The sequence below is a fragment of the Phaseolus vulgaris genome, chromosome 1 (assembly GCF_000499845.2).
Source record: "Phaseolus vulgaris cultivar G19833 chromosome 1, P. vulgaris v2.0, whole genome shotgun sequence".
Lineage (NCBI taxonomy): Eukaryota > Viridiplantae > Streptophyta > Magnoliopsida > Fabales > Fabaceae > Phaseolus > Phaseolus vulgaris.
This window is the reverse complement of record NC_023759.2, coordinates 41,857,875-41,884,693: the sequence shown is the minus strand read 5'-3', so window position 1 is coordinate 41,884,693 and position 26,819 is coordinate 41,857,875. Positions and strand designations below refer to the sequence as shown.

Genomic DNA, 26,819 nt, shown 5'->3' with positions numbered 1-26,819 from the left:
ATAAATTTATCCACACATGAATATTGGCATCCAGATTTTTTCATCCGCACTTGAATAGTGGCTTGCGGATATTTTTGTCCGTAGTTCAAGAATAGGTTCCGGATATTTTTGTTCGTAATTCAAAAGTGGGTTCTGGATATTTTTATTCGTAAGCTACGTTTGACTTGTGGATATTTTTATCCGGAATGTTGTTATTGTTCTGCGGATATTAATATCCGTATTAGTGTGAAATTTTTCACAAGTGTTTTAAACTATATGTGTTATAATTTTGTTATATATGTTGGATTGAATGTTACTTTTATGAAATGTAAGATGGTGCGGACTAGAGGTGGAGGAAGTTCTAATTTGGATCGTGTGCGTCCAACTGCATCGATTAGAAGAAAACGGGGTGGGCCTAGTACTTCAATTCCAAATGAAGAGTTTGAAGATTATATTGAACAAGAAGAAGTTGAAGTTGATGATGAAGGCTATCCAGGAGGGTCATTGGATAAGTCCTTACTTGTTAATTATGAACATCGCGTAGCCAAACAGTTGTGGGATGGTTTGGTAAGTAATGAAAAATAAATTTTTGTATTTGTTATGTATTCCTGATTATTGATGATATATGTTGATTATTGTAGGATCGTGGTGAGCTGAAGGTCGTTTCACATGGGAGGAAGATAAATAAGTTAGGAGCACCTCATGAGCGCATAGAAGCTGTTGTAGAATTGTCTGGCTTAGGTGGTCTGCTTCATGCTAGGTATGAGAGTCTAGACCGAGGACTGCCGTGTGCTTTTGTAGAGAGGTGGCATGCAAAGACAAACAGTTTTCATTTACCCGTTGAGGAGATGACCATCACTCTTGATGATGTGTCAAATTTGTTACATTTACCCATTGTCGGTCAGTTTTACACGCAGGAAACCTTAGATTCTGATTCGGCGACTGATTTATTGGTAGAAACCCTCCGTGTTGACCGTGCACTTGCATCTGAAGAAACAAGACACTGCCGGGGAGCTCATGTGCGCCTGAGCTGGTTAAGAGAAGTGTATCAAGATGCATGCTCAAGGAGGCAGTGGACTGTGGTTGCCAGAGCATACTTACTTCACCTTGTCGGTTGCACTATTTTTGCGGACAAGAGTGCTACATCAGTAAGTGTGTTTTATCTTGGATTTTTTGTTGATTTGAGGCTTACCGGGGGATATTCTTGGGCAGCAGCTGCCCTAACTCACATGTATGAGCAGCTAGGAGATTGTAGTTATGCAAACACAAAGCAACTAGCTGGTTATGCAACATTGTTACAGGGGTGGATTTATGAGCATTTCCCGTCTATAGGGATGAGACGTATGCAAGCATTGTATTCTGAAGATCAACCTCGGTGCAGGTTGTATGATGCTGGAAAAGGTACCTGTCTCGCTCTAGTAACAACATCAGTTGTTGCATTTCTGTTCAGTGACCTCGTTGTGATCTTCGGTGAACAGTGATTTCATTATAAACCTGCTTAATCGTTGTCACATTCTTCTCATTTCTCTCTTTCATGGTTAGTAAAACATTTCTTGGCTTCACCGCAGTTTTACTCATATCCTCAACCATAACCTTTTCCTTTATACTTAACCTTCCAGCATAGGGATGACCCACCATTGTCTCTACCAAGTCATGATTGTGAGAACCACAAATTAATTCAACCTTCCACCCTTGACCACCTTTGACTGGTTTGCCTCGCAATCTGAAAGGACACTCACACTTCCTACTTCCAGTTTGACTGACATCTACTTCTTTTTTATACCGTCTGTATTTACCTCCTCTCTCACAACCTAACAATACATAGGTCATCCTTCCTCGTTGGCCCGTCCATGTATCTGACCTTAATATAACAATGACAAACCCATAACTATAGCCAACACTTCTCGCCCAATCTAACAGCTCATCTCGATCACGAAATACCTACAATAACATTCTTAAAAATTTAAAAGAACATCTTGATCATCATGCCAAATTTAAAAATAATTCATATAAAAAACATTCACAACCCAACATTGACCGCACCTCATTTGTAGAAAATGCCTCACTACATTCATGTGCCCTGTGTTCATTATCTAATGCGTTATAACTTGTTGCCTGCTCCAGATCAACATCATCTAATCCATCCCACACATCAATCTCCCCTAAAACTCCCATGTATGACTCTGTTGTATCCATTCGGTTGCTGAAAAAAATGAACACTTCACTTCCGGATAAATTAATCCATAACTAAAAAAATATCAACAGTTAACTTCCGGATATATATATCCGTAAGGCAATATTATGAACTACGGATATTTTCATCCGTAAGGCAAATATGAACTACGGATATCAGCGTCCGTAGGCAAATACTAGTTCTGGATATTATTATCCGTATTGAAAATTTTGACTTTCGGATATTAATATCCGTAGGCAGAAAAAAAATAATTTCGGATTTCGATATCCGGGACCAGCTGAGCTCGAGAAAAAAACCAAAAATGAACAAAAATGGATTACTTACCTCATTAACTTGGCAAACGAAGCTTACACTCAACTTAGCAACAATGAACGAAGCACAACCTTCTCTTTTGCAGCTCAAACCAAAGCTTCACACATTCATGAACTTCTTCTTCCTCACCATTCAATGTTTTCATAAATGAAGAAGACAAGGGCCTTTTAGGATTTTTAAAAATGTGTCGTGTGCCAATCACAATTGATCGGGTGCAGGAAGCAATTGCCCGAAAGGAATGACCTGGGTACTTCGCATTTGTTGGGCTCCGTGGCCTTTTTTTTCGTCATCCCAAAATTCACAAAACCCTTTGTTTGTTTTTACTAATTTACTATTTTAGTGTCTATTTTTTTATTTTTAGCTTGTCTTTTGTAACATGTAGATAATATAGTAGTCTAAGAAAAATAAATAAACATCTTCAAATTATCTCAGCATTTACTACGATCTGAAATTTCCTATTCATATAAGATGAATGGTTGTTTTGTCGGTTCAGTGAATAATTAAGTATATTTTATTAAAATTATAAACCGAATTAGGTTTGATTGATATGTTGAGAGATTACTGTCACTTTTAGACTTTAGAACAAACACTTTTATGCATTTTCTCTTAAACGTTTGAAATTGCATAACTGGTAAAAACAAATACTAAAAAACACAGACAAACTTACTTATGAGGAGAGACCTAGGGATTGGTGTATCTTTAAATACCAATATAAGGTATATATTGGAAAGTGGTTGAAGAATAAATCTTTGATCGTTGAATATTAAATGAAATTTAAGTATAATAATTATTGTTAATAATTAAGCAATGGTCAAGATAATTTAGGTTCTCAAACAGCTAATTGTAAAAAAACAAAGTTGGTAAATGTATAATAATGTGAAATTTTTGGGGTTTTGTCTGAATATAAGTAATGCCTTGCTTGTTACACAAAAAAAATTGTAATACAATTCACATTTTTTGGTAACTCAATGAGTAGATTCAATAAATTCAAACTTATATATCAAACAATATTTGTCGAGTTAGACTAAGAAATTACAATGGCTATTAATAAAAAAAGCATTCACATATTTTAGATAATGTTACAAAAGACAATATTATTTACTCACACAAGTATTTCTTTATTTTCTTTTTTTCTAGCTTATGGACTTAATTAATTTCTTTAATTTTTTAAAATTTTGGTTTATTTGTAATTATAGTTTGAATTAAATTTGGACTTGAATTGAATACTCAATCAAGCTCAATTGCAACTCGTGAGGCTCAACCAAAGAGGAGGAAAAAAAAAGTAAGGATAAAAAAGAAAAACATGAGTGTGAAATTAAAATGCACCTCAAAAATTCAATCAAACTTAGGATATTTTAGAATCTCAAATTTTAATTTTGAATTTTTCCTCTTAAACAGTGATATTTCGGATCAATGTAAATTCTCTTTTGTAAATCACTTTTTAATATATGAAAAAGTCAAATAACTTTTAGAATACTGTATACTATTAGGGTGATTCTCATTATTTAAATATTATCTTAATATCATGTGACTCTAGTGGTGATTCTCGTATGCACTTATGTTGAAGACGTTCTTCAAGTGATGTATTCTTCAATTTATAACTCTTATCCATCATTATATTTTTGTTAGTTTCAATTGTTTACTTTTTTTTTTCTAGTGTGATTTCTTCTCTTATTTTCGTTGTCATATTATTTCTTAACTTCATGTAATTGATTATCAATATTCATAGTTTTGTATATGTTATTAAGTTGTATGTGCAATACTAAAAAAAAAAAAATCTAACTACCATAATAGAAGTTTTATTAGTTTTTATACAAACTTTGAGTTTTTCAAAACATTCCTATTATAAGATTATGACTTATAAAAATACAAATATTTATAATATAAGGTTAAAAAAACATTCTAAAGCCCTCCAAAATCTCTGACATTTGTATGATCATCTACTTATGTACATAGTATAGTTATCGTAGTTCACAATACAACAAGAAAAGTAAGGGTAAGCTAAGCTAGTGAAAATAAAATTTTATAGTATACACAATTAAATCAAAAGAGAAAACCAAATTACATTAATCAATTTTCAAATTATCCAATTTTCTTAAAATACTAACATAAAACAATCACATATATCTCACATGGATTTACACATCCAGGAGATTCAACAAACAAAATAGCAACCGATGCCTTTCGGAATACCCGTATTAAGTAAGTCCTACTATAGGCTAACACCAGATCCAAAGATTACCAACGAATCTAAGAGAAATGATCATGGTAAGTTTAATACAACCAAAGTCGTGCATCTCATATGTCACAGTGTGCATAAACTCCCCCATCAGCTTCTCACCACCCGTATCTTAGTCTATGTGACTTAGATCATCAGTGAAACTCAAAGATCCCTGTTACCACACAGGAATCAATACTTAATACACAAACAAACATTAGTCCATACATTATCCCAAATGTATGAATTCAATTTCATACCATTTTCACCATACAATATCATTCAAAATGCAATCCACAACATTCAAAATCCTATTCAACATAAAAAAAACAACCTTTAAATACTAAACCATCAAAATATAATTTTTCTACAAGTTTAAACAATATAAAAACAAACAACATCCAAGCAAAATAAATATTCATAAATTAAATATTGGGACCACGTCCCCTCCACATTCAGATCTTCTAACCAAGGATATTATTAAAAATTAAAGTTAGTTTCCCTTACCTTAAATTTCTTATTCTAATCTAAATTCTACCTCAAATAGGATAATCACTCAAAAATATAGGAACCTAAAGCAAGTTATCCAAACATTACCAAATTTTAGTATGAGCTTAATCAAGTTGAGAGAAACACTTTTCTTAATTGGCCCTACTAAGATTGATGACCAAATAGAGAAAAACAAAGAATAAGAGATCTTTAGAGTAAAAATTAGCTTACTCTGTTTGAAAATCTGATTGGGTAGAAATGTTCCTTAACTCCTCAGCTACAGCGTGGTACAATAAGATTCTAAAATAGATGAAAATTGGAAGAGGAAATTAAGAGAGAAGGAAGATAAGAGAAGTTGGGAGAGAGAGAAAAAATAAAAATAAAATAAAAAACGGTGATTACGTGAGGGTGGGGGGCTGTTTACGGGGGTTACACTATCCCCAACTCAAAAAAAATTCGTCCTAAAAAATTAGTTTACCAAGAAATATTAGGATATCATTCTCTTATCTTCTCCTTTATTTTTCTAGTGGAACCACATCATATGAAATTTCACAATACTTTGACTATGTCGATATTTTTGCCATGAAGTTACCTTACTTTAAAACCCAAAATTTTTAATTGACTTCACTTTAAAAGAGAGATCTTTTATTTGACTAAATCAGAAACTAAAAGATAATTGTGACCAATTATATATACTTCCTTAGTTACGATACACGAAGGACATAATGAATGTCGGTTAATGGAAGAGATAAACAGTTTTATAAGCAGTATAAATATTCTATTGAGAATCTAGTAAGAACCTATAAACTTTGGAGTCATCTTCTTAGATGTGATTACTTTCCTTATAACAATTAATGACTTAACTCTCATAAAATCATGATTGCCCATAGAGAAACTTATCAGTCTTCTTCATTTATCTGCATCAGATGTCTGCCTGATCGAAGATATGTCTTCAATCATCATAATTCTCAAAATTTGGCTCAGAGTTGCTGATAACTAAAGTGATGAAAAATATACTAAGTTTTTTTTTTGTTGCTTGACTAACTTCCTCCTGGTGCACATCAATGAATGCTTCAATGTCTTTTTCCTCCATCCCAAACAGATGATCTAGGCCAAAGCCATGATCTTCGAGTATTTCGCAATATTTTTGCTCAAAGGTTATTGTCAAATTGCCTAAGAGATTTTGGTGTGACCTAACTCAATGATCCATGACTTTGTTGTATTCTAACATGAACAAAGACATCTCACATCAACCTCTCCGCAAGCATATCTCTAATTCATGTTATCCAATCCAAGCTTATGTTAATATAGGCAACACTAAATTCCAAAGAAATGGAATCCATAAAACCTTGAGATAGGTATAACTAAATCAAAATGGATTCTTTCCATATTGGGAAAACCTCTTTTACTTTCTAATGGTCATATATGGGTGTCAACATCACTAGCTCATTTTGTTTTCACACTTTGAGCAATAATATTTTCATATTTAGAAGGACGTGCAATATCAATTACTAAAGACATTTGCTTAAAACTAAGAGTAAGATCTACCACCATCTGACTCCATCCAATACCATGTGCTAATCATTCTCACCCTTATGAAACAATAAGAATAACCCAACCAAACACAAACTTCCTTAACATTAGTTACAATACCCAATGCCACCTTTTCACCACTTTTGTCAAACTGAGACTATTTACCTCACCAATTATTTGCATTACCTCAAGTATATCATTATCTTCCATAAGTAGAACGTGCATAGTCTTCCTTAATCTATCTCATACCATGTAACATACTTCTTAGTCATTATTTTTTCGGCCTGATTTTTTTTTACAAGATAAACGAGTAGTTACATACTTGATTATATCTTTCTTCATCAGTGAAGCTCAGAGATCTTTGTTACCATGTAAACATCAATACTTAATACACAAACAAGTATCACTCCATACATTATCCCAAATGTATGAATTCAATTTCATACCATTTTCACCATACAATATCATTCAAAATGCAATCCACAACATTCAAAATCCTATTTAACATAAAAAACAAAACTTAAATACTAAACCATCAAAATATAATATTTCTACAAATTTAAACAATATATAAACAAACAATATCCATGTAAGATAAATACTCATAAATTAAATATTGAGATCACGTTTTCCGTACATTCAGATCTTCTAGTCTAGGGTACTATTAAAAATTAAAGTTAGTTTTCCTTACCTTAAATTCCTTATTATTATAGAAATTATACCTCAAATAAGGGAACTACTCCAAAATTTAGGAACCTAGAGCAAGTTATCTAAACATTACCAAATTTTAGTATGAGCTTAATCAAGTTGAGAAAAACATTTTTCTCAACTGACCATATTAAAGTTGATAACTAAATCATAGAAAAAAACAATGAATAAAAGATCTTTAGAGTAAAAATGAAATTATTATATTTAAAAATCTGATCGGGAATAAATGTTCCTTAAGTCATCCGCTACAGCGTGATACGATCAGATTCTAAAATAGATAAAAATTAGAAGAAAAAATTAAGAGAGAATGAAGAAAAGAGAAGTTGGGAAAGAGAGAGAATAAAAAAGAAGAAGAAGAAGAAAAGGTGACTGTGTGAGGGTGGGAGACTGTTTACGGGGTTACAGTATGAATCTATTAATCATAGTCACACATGAACATTTTCATGTTTAAAGGGTGATTCAACTCATCATTTCATTCCTGCTTTCATTTTGCTTATATTCTTTAGCTCTCTTTAACTAGTTGTCTCCTACCAAGTGACAGGTGTTTGAGGTGTTAGATAAAACTATTTAAGACAATATGTGATTCAAAATTGAAAACCCACTTGGTGGAAATGTTGTTCTTGGTGAAGATTTTAGAGATTTTTTTATTTATTATTCTAAATGGAAAAATAATTTATAGAATAACAACAACTGATAACTCCTTTGAATCATGGAAGTATCATAGAGTATTAAAATTAAGAAAAATATAATTGGATAACGTTTGCTACTTTGAAATTGATCTGATTTTTTTTAATGTATTATTGCATCAGGTGATTAAAAAATCAAGACAATTATGATTTATACATTAAAAAGGGTAAAATTAATTAATAAGTATATATAATTCTATTATTTATAGTTGAGGAAGATGTATATATAAGTTCCAATTCAATTTGGAAAATGGATAAAAAAAATGTATTTATTATGATTGGATTACAAGTGAAATCACTAAAACATCACGAAACTTTTGCTTATCATTAATTATTTATGAAAAAATATTTTGAGAAATACTATATCTGAACAAAATTTATTGTTAAAAAGTTAGGTATAAATGTTATAGGTGTTGCTATTATTAATGGAAACAGTATTAGGAGCAAGGTATATATTTCAACAATAAATCTCATATATATATATATATTTGTTATATATATATATATATATTTTAAAACCCAATCATCTGTGTTTGTTTTAGGAAATTTGCCATAAAAAAATGACATTGCTGGTTTGCAGTGGACATGGACATATAGTCTTTAATAACGCTGATTCGGATTTTTTGTTTCACCTTTCTACCTTTTTTCCCACTTTTATGCCTAATGTTTCTTATCATTTTACATATTATTATTATTATTGAGTGCAAAAGAAAGCAAAATGGTGTAATGGTCCAATATGGAGTCTGGTCACACCTTTTAAGAGCACTTTTCATTTCTTAATAACTAAGAAAAAAATGTGTTTTGATAACATTTTACATCTTCTGGAGAATCACGCCAAGAGATAACCAATGAGAAATTATGGTGTGCAAGGTTTTGTCTCCAACCTTTATAGAACAACTTTACCATTTTCTTTTACTATAGCAATTTTTACACACTGTGTGAGTTTTTACTTCTTTACTTTTTACTTTTCTTTTGCTTCGCATGGCAAGTAAAGGAAGCAAGAACTGAAGCTGGTGTTGAGAAAAAAATAATAATGAAGAAAAGGTGTCATCTCATCTCATTGCTAAAAAGTAATGTAGTGGGGACAGGGATTTATTGCACACTTTCTTCTGTTCATACCACAAATCCCATTCAGTACTCATCACAAATATCCCTTGGATCAGAACTATACAAAGGCAAAAGTATATTCAATTCAAATTCACCTAAGATGTTAAAATCTGATATACGAATCCCAAGGTGTCTCTATACACATGATCCAATTCACCAAAATATCAGTCTTATCAAATTTATAAACACTTGTTAATATTAAAACAACTTTGAAGAACAAAATTGTGAGAATGAGAACAAGTATCAAAGCAAAAATAATACTGTGATGATGATTCTAACGCTTCCCACCTCTTCTCTTTAACACCGACTTCAGACATAGCATGCAAGCAATCAAGAATCCCAGAGCCGCCACCCCACCCACCGCAAGCGCCACCGTCCTCTCCGTGTGTGGATGCCCTCCTCCTCCTTCTGATCCTACCAAACACACACAAACAAAAAAATCAGTCTTTTATTCAATTCTCACAAACCCCACCTACCCAGATCCTGCAAATCCCTTTCACAACCCCACTCATTAAATCATCCAAAAATCAATCGAACAAATAACCAACACACATCACATCAAGAAAAAAAGTTGTTTTTTTTTTCATTTTTGAAGAATGGTGCACTGACCTGAGGAAGAAGATGAAGTGGGAACTCCATTGGGGTAAAAGCTGTAACTGATATAGCAATTTTGAAGATAAACCTGAGCGGAAATAGAGTAGCCACACTGATCCTTAGCCTGTTCCGCAGCACTCTTGATACAAGCCCCACAATCTGCATTTCCCAAATTACCCTCGCACTGCCCCAACACATAGAGGCTCTGGTAACTCCCAGTGTAGAACAAGCTCCCACTGCTCTGCACGCCGTTCTCCACCATCCCAAACGCCGCGTCCCTCCTCTCCTCGAACCCCCCGCCGTCGACCACCCTCCGCCCCCCACAAACCTTGTACAGAAGCTCCGTCGCGGCAACCTGCTTGAACCCGACCACCTCGTACCGCAGGTAGCACCCGCTGAGCTGGACGCGCGCCGCCGCAGAAGCCTCGCCGCAGAGGCGCCCCAGCATGTCCGGAATCTTGGCCACGCAGCTGTGGCAGTCGGAGGCGGTGAGGTCCCCCCGGCATTGGTACGCGCCGGTGAGCGCGTTCTGCGTAGTCGCGGCGAAACCCTTTTGCGCCGACTCTGCCACCAAGGACGATAACAGCGGTTTGAGAGTCTGCGTGTAGGGCTCCTGCAGTTTCTGGTCTGCGCAACCCTTGTAGATCAAGTTGGTGTTGTCTGCAAGCGAGGTGGGTGTGGAAACGAAAAGGAAGAGTGCAGTGAGAAAGAGGAGCGTGTGAATGTGGTGTTTTGTTTTGAGTGTACCCATCTCGGAGGTGGTTGTGGAAGTTAGTGTTTCTTGTTTTTTATATGCAAGCAATGAAGCAATGTCATTAACTGTGTCTGCTTAATTCGTGTTTATGTTTTGAGGTTAAATTATTGGGGGTTTGATTGAAAGGGAATGCCATTTCATCATGTGCTTCTGTTGCTGTTAAGTCCCAGAGTTTTTTTTTGACCAAAACTAAAAAGGATCCAATTAAAGCTAACTTTTCATTGCACCCTACAAATAAATAAAAAATGGGTGAAAATAAATGTTGATATTAGATTATTTGATTCTTCACGTGGATGTGAAAAGGAACGAAATAAGGAGGAAAAGACTGAGAAGTGAGTTATTTAGATATAGAAAGAGTGAGTAAAAATAGATTCAAGTTTGTAAATGATGTCTTGAGGTAAGTGAAAAAATAATAAGAATTAAGTTTTTTTTATGAAAGCAATATAGCAATTAAAATTCGTTTTAGTTAAAATAATTAAATACATGTTTATGTAATTTAAAATTATGTAGCATTAAGTAATTTTAAACTATAAAATTTTGAATTTAGGTGCATGACCTTTCCATGAAAAATTGATGCATAATGACTTAGTATAACAAATTATACATAATTTCTCTCTCTCTCTCTCTATATATATATGAAAAAAGAGGTTTGTTTTAAAAGATTCTATATATGTTTATATATTATTTCCTGCATTAATATACTCTAAAATAATACTATTATTTAGCATACTCTGACAGTAATTATACTATATATTATGAATTATAATAACACAATCCTTCTAAATATATATTTAATTTAATTTTTTATACTTATATCCGCAAAAAATGACTATGTATGGACAGTTGTGTCACGAGACTATATTAATATTTTAATTTAGAAATTATTTGCTTGTCAAATTAGTGGAATTCCTCTTTTGATGTTGTTTCGGTTACTCCAAAAATAAATGTGTAATATATTTCAGAATTCGATACTGTCTATTTTTTTAGTTCAATGTATTAAGTGATTATAAAATGTAACCTAATTTGTGTGTAATTCTCTTGTCTAGACATTCTGTTCCATTTTTCGATCATTGATCAACAATGTTGTTAAAATTTTCATGTTTACTAATTTATTGATTTAATGCAAGAAATATTTATAAAAAAAATCTTAATTGTATTTACTTTAATGTATATTTAAAAAAACCTAAATTTTATTCAAATTAACTAATATTTATATATAAAAATTAAAAAACAACATTTTCCCAAATCTCACTTTCTTTTTATAATATTAAATTTGATAAATTAATAAATTATAAAAATTGTTAAGAGTTTTATTAACTATTATATATGATAATATATTTAACACCCAAAATCATAACTAATTATTATAATACAAGTTTTACAAATTTTTATACGATTGACATAAATACAATATTTACAATACAAAACTCAAAATAACATCTTCAAACTCTCTTGCATTTGTTTCATTAGTCATTATTACAATTTACAACACAAAAACAAAAAATAAGGGTAGCTAATGAAAATAAAATATTATAATATATACAATTCAATGAAAAAAGCAAACCAAATTACATTTATTAGTTTTTCACTTATTCAATTTTCTTTAAATCCCAACATAAAGTAATCACATAAATCCCCAATAAACCTATACATCCATGATATTTAACAAACAGAATAACAATTGACGTATTCTGAAAGACTCGTATTGAGTAAGTTCTATCAGAAACTAACACCCGGTCTAATACCCAAGACATATATTATCCCAGATGTATGAATTCAATTTCATACAATATCATTCAAATCGCATTCCACAACATTCTAAAGTCTATTTAACATAAAAAAAAATAACACTTAAATATTAAATCATCAAAATATAATATTTCTACAAGTTTAAACAATATATAAACAAACAACACAGTATATAGGGACTACATCATTTTCACATTCAAATCTTCTAACTTAGGATACTATTAAAAACTAAAGTTAGTTTCTCTTACCTTAATTACTTGGTTTCCAGGCAACCTCCAGAATTTTAGACTATCAACATGGATAAATTTTAAAATGTAAGAGCCTAATGCAAGTTATCTAAACAAAACAAAAATTTAGTATATAGTATGATAAGTTGAGAATATTACTTTTCTCAATTGATCCACTGACATTAATAACTAAATCCTAAGAAAAAATAGATAATAAATAATCTTTATAACAAATATAAACTTACTTAGTTTGAGAATTTGTTTGGATATAAATGTTTCTTAACTTCTTAGTTAAAGCGTGGTGCGATCAAATTATAAAATAAATTATGTATGGAGTAAAAAATAAAGAGATAAGAAAGAAAATTAGAGAGATGGAGAGAGAGAAATAAAAGTTACATTTTAGTAGCATGGTTAACGAAGTTCATTAAAAATGTTCTATGAATTTTTAATTTATTTTGACCAATATTTTGTATTATATTACATGAAAATATCAGTAATGTGTATATGATTTTTTTTTCTCTTGTTTTGATATTAGAATTCACCTGTTTATCCTCAAGTTTGGATTTTTCAATGTACTATGCCAAAGGAAAAAAAGTGAATTTGTGAAGGTGGTTAAGGTTTGGACTTAGTGAAAAAGTATTAGAGTTTTGTGTTTGTTTGAATTGCTTTATGTGAAACCGGTTGAATTGCAACTTATGTTTTCTAACTTAGGTCATTATTTTAAATAAATAAAATTTAAAATTAAATCTTTTAATTGCTATGTTATTAGTTTTAATATTAAAATATAGAAAATGTTGAGATTAAACCACATTTTGATATATTTATCAATACTAAGCTTATATGTAATAAAGAGGAAAGAATAACCAAAAAAAAGGAAAAATATAGTAGAAAATAGTAGATTGTTTAGTTAACAAATATATAAAAATGGGTGAAAATAAAGGTTATTTAAATGAAAAAGTTAAATAAAATAAAAGTTTTTATTTTAAAATTAAATGTTAAAAATAACCAGTTTTTGTTAATCTTAAGTTTTATTATCTATTTATATTATTACCATGTTATTTTTTTATTATCAATGTTATTTTTTTTGTTAATAATACTGATTTATTATTATTTTATTTAAAATAAAAGAAAAAACATGAATGTAAGCATTACTTCGTAAAAAAAAAAACTGGGATGAGAATAAAAACATAATCAATTATCAAATATAGGGGAATGAAAAACGATATTATTATTTGAAAATAATCTATTATGTGCGACATAAATACTGTTGTATTATTAGTAAAAAATTTAAAAAAATTGTAACTCTATAATAATAAAAATTACATTAATTATAAAAATAGTTACAAATCATAACGTTTAACCCAATTTGTTATTAACCTTACCAAACCAAAAATGTATTAAAAGGTATAAAATTTTGTAAATATTGAGAATCAATGAATAATGATATGTTAGATCGTAATTAAGCTCTTTGGTATTAATAGTTGTAGTGATAAAGTTATTCGTCATCTTCCTGAGAGTTTCCTTCACCACACTAAGTTAAAACTAACACTAATGAAACTGTTAGAGTGGAGGTAGTTTTTGTGAAATTATGGGGGAATTTATTGGTGTTTTCTTTGTGTTTATTGACGTTCAAACAACAACTATGGTTGTTGAGTTTTATGGAGTTATACATGATATGAATGAAGCTCAAAATATGAGACTTACTAATGTCTGACTTAAATGTGGTTTCGCCTTGGTTTGTGTTGCATTTACTGTTATGACTAATGTTCCGTTAATGTTTCGTAATCGATGAAATATTTGTCTTAATTAATGTGGAAAATCAAGTTTAAACCTACTTATATTTTTCGTGAAGAAAATGCATGTGTTGATAAGTTAGGCTAATTTAGAATTTATTCATATAAAACCATTTTTCACTGGTATAATAGGCTTTTATCTAGTCTATTCTTATAATTCTTTATGAATATGTATAGTTTACCTATGTATCGTTTTTGTTAGCATATGTGATGTCAAATGATTGTTGTTGTTTGAGGTGTCAATATAACTGAGATGAAGTTACATAGTGATACATAGCACGAAAACTTTTATAAATTTTGAAATTTAATAGGAGTCTAAAAAAGTCTTAGTATAGAAAAAAAACAAGATAATAAAAAAGTGAGTTAAGCATGAAAGATTTGACACAAACATATTGAAAATACATGAAGTTGATTATGTTTTTTTTTTTTATCTAATTATGAATTTTAAAAATTAAAATGTTTTTTTTTTCAGTTTTTGTCAAAGCTTGGCCATGAATAAGTACAATCATTTCCTTTCTTATAAGAAACAACTTTAAATATGTAAAGTTTGAGCATCTTTGAAAATACTTAGTGAGACAAAATTTTATTTTGAATCTTATCTTAAACTCCTTTTTATGTTAAATACAACTCTACAAGTTTACCATGAAAGACGGCAAAATGCCAATCTATCTCATCCTATTAGTTCTTATTAAGAAATGTTTAAGTTGAATTGTTATATGTAGTGATTATCTTTAAACATTATAATAATGTAATCATTTTTTCAAAATCTTTAGATTTTCTAATTAAAAAAATAAAATTAGATTCATATTAATTACTCTAATTTACTTAGTTATTTTCTAATACACAGTTTCATTATTACCACATTTTAACTGAATTAACATCTCACATTTATTTCATTTTATTAATTAGTCTGAGTTACGTGTCAACAACATTTTTTTGTAATTAAATATATTTGTAGTCTTTGTAAAATAAACATGTTTTTTTTAATATTAATTAGTTCGAGTTACGTGTCAACAATATTTTTTAATTTTAGAAAAACTACAAATAAAAAGTTTACCGTGTCGAAATCAAAACACGTATTTGATTGAACTAAAAGTATATTAACTATTTTTTTTTTATATTTGTAGATATTTATGGATTCCATAAACATTTCTTTTTTGTAAATACTAGACATAAAATTTGCCAAAAACTTAATGTGTAATTATTATGCACCAAATTAAATGTCATTTAATATATTTTATGATTTTTTATTGATGAGATAAATTAGTGTTAAAGGAAGACAAAGGTCAACTTAAATAATAAATATTTAACAGTAATCATAGTTGTAACTACGGTCAAGAAAATATATCAAAACTTTTATATCTACGGTTAATTTGATAGTTTTTAATTCTTAATTTATTTTTGTTTAAGTATATAACCGATTTTTATGTTTTCGTACTAGTAAAAATATTTGTATGATGTAAAACTCTTACTTTACACTTTTATGTCACAAATTTATAAAAAAGAAAAGACATTTAAAGCTACTTCTTTGTATATTTTTTTCTTAAAAAATAATATTCTTAAAATGATTAGTTGACAAATATTGAAAAAAAAGAAACTAGAATAATCATTTAATATAAATAAATAATTTTTGGAAGATTGGTGAAAAATATCGTAGAAAAGTTGAAATTACTTTTTAATATAAATAAACAAATAAGGTAAATGAATATGCAGGTCAGGTAAATCGATAATAATTTTGTATACGAAAAATTAAAAAAAAATGATTTAATGTCGACGAGACAATTATTTTATTACTTGTAATATTTAAATCTTATTATAAAACTCAAGACAATTTTTAGTGCATTGTGTATCGTATTTTTTTTTAAATAGAAATTTAATATCATATAAAAATAATTTTGGATGACTCAAAATAAAAAATAACATGTAAAAAAATTTGAATTGATTAATCAATATTTTTTTTTCTTCACATGTTTTGATTTCCTCTTTCAAACTTTTTTATTTTTTTTTATTTGTGATTTTCGGATCAGAGTGCGATGATATGTTAGGATTCACTTGATGAAAGATAAAAAAAAATAATGATTTTAAGGTTGTTTGAAATAAAACGAGAGAGTGATTAAATTTTTTGAAATACGTGTGTGGGAATGAAGGAGTGTGAGGGTGAGAGAGAGTATGATCTATTTATTTCTGTTGTTGCCTTTAAATAAGAAAGTAAAAGAAGAGTGAGGAGTTAGTTAACACATAAAAACTGTCATATAACAATAATTTAAAGTTATTGTACTAAGATGATATATATTAAATAAGGGTAAAACCAAAAAATATTTGTATAAAAGAAATGATTATAAATTTTTTTCATATATATAGTTATAGATTATATATATATATATAAAACAATGTTTAAATTTTACAAAAAAGTTAAAATATATTTTTGCTAGAGGAACCAAAATTTTGGTTAATCCTAAATAAATTCATTCGACAACAAAGAAATAGGTTAGAGGTAAAATGCAAAGATTGTGTTGGAGGTGAAGGACTGTTACAGTTCGAAAGCGAGTGATTCTTCACCGTTCTGGCCACAGTTCAGTTTCATTCACTTCTCACTGTAAAACCTAACCAGCTGAGAGTGAAATAGCAGGTACAGTGAAACCAGTTTCTCACGTTTTTCTCTCTTTCGACAATCTTATTCTGCCCTATTTCCCTTCCCTCCCACCATCAAGAAAATGCATGTTACCTTCCATATTCTTCCTCAACATTTCCTACCACATTTCTTTTGTTTCTCGCAGGTTTCAGGTTCTATTTCACCATGCAATGTGTCGTGTTCCATTTCTGGCTTTGACTTTCTTTTGCAGTTTCTTTGACCGTTAATTTCCGCCTTTTCTCTGTCGGCTACAGGTATGGATTGTTAATTGTGTTTTTCATTTGCTGAGATCTTCTCTGCTATTTGTTTCACGATTTAGTACCTTAAGGTTGTTTAGCACTGTAGCTCAATTGCTCTTAAATATTATGTTGCATCTTTTCTTCCATGTGAATTGTCTTTGGAATTTAATTGTGCTTTGCAATTTGTAGCGTGTGGCGGTTGGCGGATCATAAATGGCGCCGAATCCAAGAGTGACAGCGGCGTTTTCGGCAATGGCAAATATCGGGATTCATGAATCAAAAGTGAAACCAGTGTTGAAGAGGCTGCTTAAATTGTATGATAAAAACTGGGAACTCATTGAAGAAGAGAGTTACAGGGCTCTGGCTGATGCAATATTTGAGGAGGAAGAAAATAAGGTGTATTTCGGAATCATCTTACTTATCCAGTATCCACATAATGGATCATTTCTTTACGTGACTAATCTATTGCTTGATATGGTTTGACAGTTGCTGGAGCCAGACCAGAGTAACAAAAACAAGAAGGTTGTGGTACTAACTCTTGTTATTCTATGTTGCTGAGTTTGTCCGCATTTGTTTCTCGCTCTTAATTATACCTATGGCTGCTGAAATGTGTTGTGGCTTTTCAAACATCCAGGATAGAGAAGTAGACGATGAAGAAGCTCATATGCTTGAGGAGCCTTTACGACCTTTGAAGAGGTTGCGTTTGAGAGGCCAAGAGGGTCAATCTTCACGCCCTCTAACTAGTCCTGTCCACAATTTAGCCTCCTTTCCGTTGAAAATTCCAAAATTGGAAGATGGCACAGTGCCTGAAATTAGTCCCAGGCTGCAGCCTCAAAGCAGGGCTGCATTATCTGATGGAAATGCAAGGCATGATGCTCCTCATGTTCCCCCACAAGATGTTATTGTCAACAAGGGAAAGCAACCTGTATCACCTCAAGTTACACCCAGAGGGGGAAGGTCTATGTCTGACCATACTTCCCTTGCAGAACCACTGAAAGAGTCACCAGCTGAACCACGAGCTGCTCCGTTGGTCAATAACAAAATGATTGTTCCATTTACTTTTATCAAGCCCAAGGATGAGCCTGTTGATCATTTGCCAGATTGTGAGATTCCCCTTGCTGTGATCCCTTATGGTATTCAACTTACTATGCCTTGATGAGTGGCTTCTTACTTTCTGTCCATTTTCTGTTTTGTGAGATCTTGGTGGTGACTTTTACTTCATTGTAGACTTTCACTGAACCCAATGTTAAGTACTGTACTTTGTTGGTAATATTATGCTTCAGACAGAGTAGGTGGATTGTTCTTAGGAAAATATAGGAAAAGACTTTAATTCCTACGGGCCTCAAAAGAAAAGAAGTTAATGTGCAATTTTGGCTGAGCTGTGAAATAGTTTCAGTGGAATAGAATCTGATTGATTTCCCTCCCTGAAATGCTGGCTCTGAGCTCACCACATGCTTTCATTTGCACATGCAGCAAGCAAGTCTCTAATTGCATACAGTACAACTTTTACTTTCCCTGAAAATCTGTCATATGATCATCATTTTCGCTGTTGCTTCTTTATGTGGAAGATCCCTGGTTCCTTCGAAGATTCAGAAATTCCCTTGTATTTCAGTTAAACCAAAGAGATGCTACTTTTGTACCTTTTTTTCGCTATTCTGTTTCTAACCCCACATTAAACTTTGTGTTGATGAGTTTTATTTTTATTTATTTTCGCTCAAAAGAACCACCAAGTGGAGGAGACTCTCTAATGGGTGCAGCTGAAAAGAAAGATGACCACGATACTATGGTATCACAGTGCAGAGATGAAGACGTTGAGCATGAATATACTATTTTGTCCTCAATTGAAGAACCAACTTCTGATGTAGATGTAGCATTGCCATCTATAGGAGAGGTAAAAATTTCTCTAAGCTGCAAGCTCAGTTCTTGGGAACTGGATTTTCAATTGCATAGCCATGAACAAATTGTAAAAATAATTTAGTATACATGTCTGCAATTATATACAACCTCTGACCCTTATTTTTGTCCTGGAATTATGGAGAGATGTGTGACTGCATTTGGAATTTGTAACTGATTCAAATAATAATTCACAGGAACAATGTGTAAAGATAACACAAACTGATGATGTTTCAAAGGAATCCGAGACCAATGTTTCACCCATTGTGAGAGAAAATAAAGATCCAGTCATGGCAAATGGGTCAATCAGTGTTAGGTCTTCTCCTTCCTTGGCTGAACCTGAAGGTCCTAGTTCTCTACCCTACCCAAGTGATCAGGATGATGCTGTACTAGCTTCCAAGAAGTTTGGGACGAATGGTTTCTTACAAAGTAATGGTGGGAAGGAGCTAGAGGATCCTGTACCCGCATATTCAGGTACCTTAGTGGTTGTTCCAAAATGTCAACTTACAACTGAAAATGATGCAAGGGCTGTTCACAATGTTAATGACCTAGCAAAGGGTGAAGAAAGAGTGAATATTTCATGGGTGAATAACACTACTAATGATCTTCCTCCACCCTTTCACTACATACCCCAAAACCTTGTGTACCGAAATGCTTGTGTTAATTTTTCTCTATCTCGTATTGGGAATGGGGATTGTTGTTCAACTTGTAAGGGCAATTGTGTATTGTCATCAAAACCATGTCCTTGTACAAATAAAACTGGGGGTGAATTTGCTTTTACTGCACAAGGCCTGCTAAAGGAAGCGTTCTTGGATGAATGTATCGCCATCAACCGCGATTCCCAAAATTATTTCTATTGCAAAGCTTGTCCGTTCGAACGATCAAAGAATGATGATTGTTTAGAACCATGTAAAGGACACCTAAAGCAGAAGTTTATCAAAGAGTGCTGGAGCAAATGTGGCTGTGGAAAACAGTGTGGCAACCGGGTTGTCCAGCGTGGAATAAGTTGCAAGTTGCAGGTGATTATTTAAGTAATCTTTGCCACTAGTAAAAAAATGTATTGTCTATGATGTTGAAATCACTGAGGTGACATTATTTCATTGTTTATGTTCTCAAATTCATTTTTCCCAGCTAGAAATTTATTTAGATATGCCTTCGCTATTATGTGCTACTCAGGTGTTTTTAACTTCAGACGGAAAAGGGTGGGGTCTTCGAACCTTAGAGGATCTTCCAAAAGGCACATTTGTATGCGAGTTCGTTGGGGAAATTTTAACTGTCAAAGAGTTGCACGAGAGGAACATGAAAAATCCAAAAAGTGGGAAATATACTTTCCCAGTTTTATTGGATGCAGATTGGGATTTAGGAGTTGTGAAGGATAGGGAAGCTCTTTGCTTATATGCGGCATCATATGGAAATGCTGCTAGATTTATTAATCACAGGTATTGAGGTTTCTCATATTTCACAGGTGTCTTTTGCAGTTATTTATAAAGGTTTTAGTTCTAGAGACTTTTGTACTTTTTTTTATTATGTGTTTAAAATAATTATTTTAGTAAATTACACCAGCCCCACTTGAGGTTTCGTGAAACTACACAAACATATCTGCGTTTTTAACATAAACTCATTGTAACGTTTTTCAAAAAGGATAATGTAAAAAGGGTGTTTGGTGTAATGTTTTTTAAACAATTAAGGGACGTAATTGTAGGGGTAGAAAAAAATCAGGTGTTTGTGTAATATCACAAAACCACTGGGTTGATTATCTCTTATTAGTGATCTTTATTAAAAGAAGTAAATATTACTGTTTCATGTGAGTTTTTTTGAAATTAATATAAGTGGTTTGTTGCTTGGTTTGGCACATACAAACGACTTTTTCCTCAACAAAAGTTGGTATTTACCGTGATTGTAATGCATTATTTTAGATTTTAGGTTATTAAAATCAATTTTGCAGCTATTGAAATTGATTTTATGATAAGTAAATTTTTTAGAATTTTTTCATTTAAAGAAAATATTTTCTGTTTTGATTTTCAATTTCACTTTTAATTATGAAAATTCCATCGTGCTATTGAAGATTTGTATATGAAGTTATGAAAATAGTAAAATCACTGGGTTGATGGTATGTTAACAATACACTTCCATGTGGCTGTGCAGACATTGTACTCATTATCTGTCTATTGTAAATCAGAAGATTTTTAGTATTTCTGCTTCATTTTTGCAGATGCTTGGATGCAAACTTGATTGAGATCCCAGTTGAAGTTGAGTGCCCAACTCATCAGTACTATCATGTGAGAAGTTAGCAAACCCACTAATTCCATTTCCACTTTTTAATTACCTTTGTTGGCATTTCGGGAGAATGCTCTATAGAACAGAAATATTCTTGCTGATATTTTTAATGTGTTCAAATGTGCAGTTTGCGTTCTTTGCATCCAGAAAAATAGCAGCCCAAGAAGAACTCACTTGGGTGCGTGAGTTTGTTCTTTAACATGTTTGGTGAATATATTGCACTGATTCCTGCAGTTTCTTTGTGTAGTTCGTACTAATTGGTCTGATATATTAAGTAGAGCATTGGCAACAAAGGTTGAGTTAATTTGAGTAATTCATTATCAAAATATAGGTTTTATTTGTTTCTGGTTACTAATTGGTAATGCCACCATGTATACTAGGTAGTTTGGTTGGCAGGCCATTTGTTACCAAACATCATAGGTTATCATTTTTATGTAGAGTTCACTTCAAATTGTGTAATTAGTCAAGGGCCTTTTTTTGTAATGGAAAGCTTATATGCATGGTGTATCTGCAGGATTACGGCATCAACTTTGATGATGACGATGAGTCTGTTGAGCTTTTCCGGTGCAGATGTGGCAGTAAATTCTGCAGGAATATTAAGCGATCAAATAGTTAGTTCATTCTCCCATTTATGTGTTGTTTTGCCTTCAACATAAAAATATGACATGTTATTTCTGTTATTTCAATTTTCACTCCCTATTTTCTTTACAATTATTAGTCTGGTTGAGTAATGGTGAGGATTCAGACGTTCAAAACAAATTTGAGCTTTGAACCAAGCTGAACAGTTTGATGCTTTACCTGTGTGATTGCAAAACACTCATTAGTTATTAGGGTGGTCTCAACTTACTATATTTAAATAGTGTATGTTTGCTACTAATTCATGGTTTAATCGTTATCATAATTTCACTAATTGATTTACGCTTTTGTATTGCAGGATCCCTCAGATCGTGAGTTGCATGATGACCATTCTCTGCCAAACCAGTTTTGTGTCTGATGATGCTAGTAATAGGAACAAGTTCCAACCAACTGAATTAGTCATTTTTGTGTTTTTACTTTCCATTATTTTTTGCTTGGAGGTTGGATACAAGTTACTATTAACAGCCTTCTGAAAACTGCAGTCATCTCAGAAAAATCAAGAAAGAAAGTAGCCTTTAGGCATTAATAATTCTGTCCGAGTTTATGTTAAGCATAATGCATGAAGTATTAACGGAAACGGGTATATAGTATAGAATTATTTAACTAATGGGTATATAAATCAAGAAGAGTTGAATATCTTTATTTGTTTCAAATCATAAAAAATAATGAGAAATTTGCCTCAAAACAATTATTGAATAAATTTTTTAAATCATTATAAAAATACAAGAACATTAATGGGACGAATCAAATAAATAAAGATAGAATTGAAATTACAAAACAAAGTAAGAAGAATAATACAACTTAAAAGAGAAAATGGATTGAAAACTGACTAAAGCAATGATATTTCATTTGAGAGTCCACACTTCGGTAGAAAATTGCAAAGGTAAACGACGAAAAATCAAAATTAACTTTTAAATCTAGATGTAGATGAATGGTTGTTAATGCATGGAAAAATAATAATAATGGTAGAGTTTTTGTTTTTAAAATTAACTTCTTTATTTCTTGATTTTCTAGGCCCAGAAGCAATTTGTAACATTTATTATTTATGAAGTAAAATAATTAAGGATATTTTGGTAAAAAATAATTAATACTGGGGGCAATTAGAAAATAGTGTTATAGAAAGGAAAAAGAATTCAAAATATTATCTTATAATTAAGATAAAGATGTGTAGATGACATAGACTAAAATATCTGTATCTACATAATCAAAATTCTTCTATTAAATTACTCTTGAAAGTTTTCTTTTAGAGTGTATTTATATTTTGGTTCTTAGATAAGGTGCGACTAACGAATGAAAATATAAATATTTACTTAATAGATGCATTTTTAAAATACTTTCTGTGAAAAAATTTATTAATACAGTTTTATTTTTAATTTATAAAGAGTATATCAGTATTTTTGTAAACAAGTTATTATCCATTTATAAAATTATATTTTTGTTATTTATTTTTAAAAATTCATATACAACTGTATTAATAAATTTTAGCTATTGAAAATAGATAGACCAATCTCATTTTCATTATCCAAAACATAGAGAATAAATATATTAAACTAGAGTGAAACTTAATTAAAAAAAGTTTTCTTAAACTACATTTTATATTTTGTCACATGCGTGTGCATAAAATAAAACTCCATATATAATTCCTAAATATATTAAACACTGAAACTGGCCTGGAATAGTAATGGGCCGAAATAAGAGCCAAGCCCAGGCCCATGGCGATTAAACCCTAGTCAGCATGTATATATAGAACAGAAAGAAGCAACCCTAGGGTTTGTTGTTCAACCGAGACGCAACAATGTCGAAGCGAGGTTCGTTTTAACAGTCGAATGCGTTGATTAATTACTCTCGAAATCGATCATCGTGTCTTAATTAACCATTTTATGGCGTTTCAGGTCGCGGAGGATCGGCGGGGAACAAGTTTAGGATGTCACTGGGTCTGCCGGTGGCGGCGACGGTGAATTGCGCCGACAACACTGGCGCCAAGAACCTCTATATCATTTCAGTGAAGGGGATCAAGGGGAGGCTGAACAGGTTGCCTTCGGCTTGTGTTGGAGACATGGTTATGGCCACCGTCAAGAAGGGAAAGCCCGATCTCCGTAAGAAGGTGTTGCCGGCCGTCATCGTCCGTCAGCGCAAGCCATGGCGCCGAAAGGACGGAGTATTCATGTACTTCGAAGGTATTGCACTTTCTCTCGCCTTTGATTGATGTTTTTTTTATTACGTTGTTGTTTTCGAATGATTTTTTATTTGTCCGTTTTGGTTTGCAGATAATGCCGGTGTTATCGTGAATCCAAAAGGTGAAATGAAAGGTATGGACAGTGAAATTTACTTATGGAACTTCTCTCGATAGTGTTTAGTTGCAATTTGAATTGTTGTTGTTCTTTAAATGCGTTTAGTGTTTGTGATTGAGTTTTTGCTATTAATGGTCATGTTATGCAGTGTTACTTGTTGGGTTTTGTGTTTGATGGAGTGTCACTTGAATTTGTAGGTTCTGCTATTACCGGACCAATTGGAAAGGAGTGTGCTGATCTCTGGCCCAGAATTGCAAGTGCTGCCAATGCTATTGTTTAAGTTGGGTTTCTAGTGTTTTTGTAATGTCTTTCTTTACTTTAAGTTGTTTTTTAATATTTATTTAGGTTGAATTGCAGACAATGCGTCACATATAGTTTGTCTTTGTTTGACTTCTCAGTGAGAAGTGTTTTGATGGGAGATATTGATAGTTTATAAGAGCTGGTTTTTTGGTTATTCTTCTCATCTTAATTTATTGTTTAATTTGCTTTGATATGTTGCTTATCATTGTGAGTGCATGAATTTATTTGTATTTTCGAATGATGTTTAGACGAGAGAGGGATAACATGCCTTGTTCTGCAAGAATTGTCTGGTTGTATTGCAGTCATGTGGCATGCATTTGTTAGGTTTTAATTTTCTTAAGCTGTTGGAGTAGTGTGATAAAATTTAATTGTAGATCTTGTCATTTTCTTTTTTTGAAGTCCTAGAGAAGGTAACACTGACCCTTTCCCCTATTATGAAAAAACTGGAATTTTTAGTTTAAAAATCTAACTACCCATTTAATTTGTTTTTGTGTGTCCCAGCTATATTCTTCTTCCAACTGCCTTGAGCCTTAGGTCGTTTAATCCCTTTTCCAATTTATTAAGGGATAAAACTTGCATAAAAGTATTTTTGTTTGAGTTACTGAAAACAAAATTGTTGTGAAAGAATAACACCTTATTATGAGCAAAGCTATTGAAATTTGGTTATTATAATTTAGCATTTCATCCTACAGAACCGTGGAATATTATTTGTTTTTGAAACGACTAAAGTAGATAATTATCGCAGCATTTTATTCAATTAAATTTGAATAGTTGTGAGGATTTGCTATTGTAAAAAGGTCTTGATTAAAACGAATGGTTTTTCTTTTTGAATTATTTCGGAAGAATGATTTTAATTTATATATTTTTTTAAAATTCATTGTATTCCTTAAAAGGTTACTTAAATGTTTTCCATCTGATCCAACTGATTCAATTGACAGAAGAGAGGAAAAGTAATAATGTCTACTTGAATTAACAAGTAACACAATTCACAAAATACTGCAATTTTCTAAATGAACTTTATTTATTTGGCATAACTTGAAATTTTGTGAAAGAGTTTTAATTGATCTTATATTGAACCCTAAACACTATACAATCATCCTAAACATTCCCTCAATTTTTTTGAAGAGTTCCGTTAACGTTGAAATCAGGTTTTGGGATTCCAACTTTTTTTTTATTTCTTTGGAAAATATCATTTGAAATCAACTGTTGTTTTTAAACAACTATTTGATAACTTTTTTAATAATATAATATTCAGATAATAAAAATTAAAACATGTTATATAATAAAATAATGATATACAGTTGTAGGATGGTTCAATGAAATATGAACGCACATTTTGTTTGTAACTTTACATTACACTTTATTTAAGCAATGACATTATCTGTCCCTCAAATCAAACTGAGTTCTTTGAGAATTTGTTTTTTTTAACCCAAATTTTTGTGATGGGAGGTTTGCATGACATGGCATCTATGCCGCAAATTTAAATTTGTTAGTGATAAATTCATGAAGGATAAATGCATAAGTAGCAGAAATTGAACCCAAGTGGAAAAGGCCTTGTTCGAGGTAGTTCAATCCTACCCTTATTGGTGGACTTCATTTCATTTACATCACTGCATGAAACAAAGCTAAAGCTAGTGATTCTGATCTGGTTGTTTTCATACCTTGGAGCACAAGAGGAACTTGCCAAACCATTGAGCAAAAAAGGGTAAATCACAAAGGATGCAGATAGCAAGTTCTAGTGGGTAGAGCTACACCCGTATAGAAGACTCTTCAAAAAAGTGCTTGAGCACTTCATTGATGTTACACCACTTGACGGCTTATTTTCAATCCATTCCATGCTGGGGACATTATTAATCTTTGAAAAGGCCACAAACTAAAGTTTGATCACTTGATGCAGTGTTCATGATGATCATGCTCTTCATTTCCAGCAAATAAAAACTTGACACCCTATACTGTGTGGTCCACATTTGATAACCTACCTTTCATAATGCATTCATCTAGTCTAATTCCTCATGATGCATGTCTAATAGCATCACATGTTGTCACTTGATCTTAAATGTGAAGCTAGCTAGCATAGCCAGCAGAAGGAAGATGTCACAGTTTTATATCCCTCAAAGGACTCAGTTCTTGAAGCTTCAGTTCAAAGCAAAAATGAGAGTTAGCCCTTTAGTGACCCTTGGTAATGTCCCAAGAAAGAGGTTACTTGGT

General features: G+C 31.7%; 4 protein-coding genes across 8 annotated transcripts; 3 read left to right on the top strand and 1 right to left on the bottom strand.

Annotated features, from left to right (window-relative positions):
- The first annotated feature begins 312 nt into the window (after positions 1-312).
- Positions 313-1,460, top strand: LOC137816060 (protein MAIN-LIKE 1-like). The gene is made up of 2 exons (XM_068619161.1): positions 313-546; positions 621-1,460. Exons 1-2 carry the CDS (start codon positions 313-315, stop codon positions 1,458-1,460), a joined length of 1,074 nt encoding a protein of 357 aa, XP_068475262.1.
- A 7,825-nt stretch (positions 1,461-9,285) lies between these two features.
- Positions 9,286-10,744, bottom strand: LOC137814322 (plasmodesmata-located protein 1-like). Of its 2 annotated transcripts, none has more exons than XM_068616997.1 (2): positions 9,836-10,744; positions 9,286-9,640 (listed from the first exon to the last, which is right to left on the bottom strand). In XM_068616997.1, exons 1-2 carry the CDS (start codon positions 10,569-10,571, stop codon positions 9,501-9,503), a joined length of 876 nt encoding a protein of 291 aa, XP_068473098.1. In that variant the 5' UTR covers positions 10,572-10,744; the 3' UTR covers positions 9,286-9,500. The 2 variants fall into 2 exon arrangements, with proteins under 2 accessions (XP_068473098.1, XP_068473099.1); XM_068616998.1 differs by having other exon boundaries at positions 9,286-9,634; positions 9,836-10,725.
- A 6,046-nt stretch (positions 10,745-16,790) lies between these two features.
- On the top strand, positions 16,791-22,549 carry LOC137814321 (probable inactive histone-lysine N-methyltransferase SUVR2). Of its 4 annotated transcripts, none has more exons than XM_068616995.1 (12): positions 16,791-16,972; positions 17,121-17,229; positions 17,404-17,610; positions 17,701-17,736; positions 17,849-18,347; positions 18,936-19,105; positions 19,305-20,126; positions 20,284-20,546; positions 21,320-21,386; positions 21,512-21,562; positions 21,899-21,995; positions 22,319-22,549. In XM_068616995.1, the coding sequence occupies exons 3-12, from the start codon at positions 17,428-17,430 to the stop codon at positions 22,333-22,335; spliced, it is 2,205 nt and encodes a 734-aa protein (XP_068473096.1). In that variant the 5' UTR covers positions 16,791-16,972; positions 17,121-17,229; positions 17,404-17,427; the 3' UTR covers positions 22,336-22,549. The 4 variants fall into 4 exon arrangements, with proteins under 4 accessions (XP_068473096.1, XP_068473094.1, XP_068473097.1 ...); XM_068616993.1 differs by having other exon boundaries at positions 17,701-17,742; XM_068616996.1 differs by lacking the exon at positions 16,791-16,972 and having other exon boundaries at positions 16,979-17,229.
- Positions 22,550-23,713: 1,164 nt separating this feature from the next.
- LOC137814320 (large ribosomal subunit protein uL14x/uL14z/uL14y) lies at positions 23,714-24,765 on the top strand. Its single transcript, XM_068616992.1, has 4 exons — positions 23,714-23,828; positions 23,913-24,197; positions 24,288-24,329; positions 24,509-24,765. Exons 1-4 carry the CDS (start codon positions 23,816-23,818, stop codon positions 24,589-24,591), a joined length of 423 nt encoding a protein of 140 aa, XP_068473093.1. The 5' UTR covers positions 23,714-23,815; the 3' UTR covers positions 24,592-24,765.
- The last annotated feature ends 2,054 nt before the right edge of the window (positions 24,766-26,819 follow it).

What these genes read in the sequence shown, in the direction of transcription:
- LOC137816060 (XM_068619161.1), top strand. Translation starts at nt 313, where the DNA reads ATGGTGCGGACTAGAGGTGGAGGAAGTTCTAATTTGGATCGTGTGCGT. An exon ending in AACAGTTGTGGGATGGTTTG is followed by an intron (nt 547 to 620) that starts GTAAGTAATGAA and finishes TGATTATTGTAG; the next exon opens with GATCGTGGTGAGCTGAAGGT.
- LOC137814322 (XM_068616997.1), bottom strand. Translation starts at nt 10,571, where the DNA reads ATGGGTACACTCAAAACAAAACACCACATTCACACGCTCCTCTTTCTC. An exon ending in CACTTCATCTTCTTCCTCAG is followed by an intron (nt 9,641 to 9,835) that starts GTCAGTGCACCA and finishes TGTGTTTGGTAG; the next exon opens with GATCAGAAGGAGGAGGAGGG.
- LOC137814321 (XM_068616993.1), top strand. Translation starts at nt 17,428, where the DNA reads ATGGCGCCGAATCCAAGAGTGACAGCGGCGTTTTCGGCAATGGCAAAT. An exon ending in ACAAAAACAAGAAGGTTGTG is followed by an intron (nt 17,743 to 17,848) that starts GTACTAACTCTT and finishes TCAAACATCCAG; the next exon opens with GATAGAGAAGTAGACGATGA. An exon ending in GCTAGATTTATTAATCACAG is followed by an intron (nt 20,547 to 21,319) that starts GTATTGAGGTTT and finishes TCATTTTTGCAG; the next exon opens with ATGCTTGGATGCAAACTTGA.
- LOC137814320 (XM_068616992.1), top strand. An exon ending in AGTATTCATGTACTTCGAAG is followed by an intron (nt 24,198 to 24,287) that starts GTATTGCACTTT and finishes TTTGGTTTGCAG; the next exon opens with ATAATGCCGGTGTTATCGTG. An exon ending in TCCAAAAGGTGAAATGAAAG is followed by an intron (nt 24,330 to 24,508) that starts GTATGGACAGTG and finishes TTGAATTTGTAG; the next exon opens with GTTCTGCTATTACCGGACCA.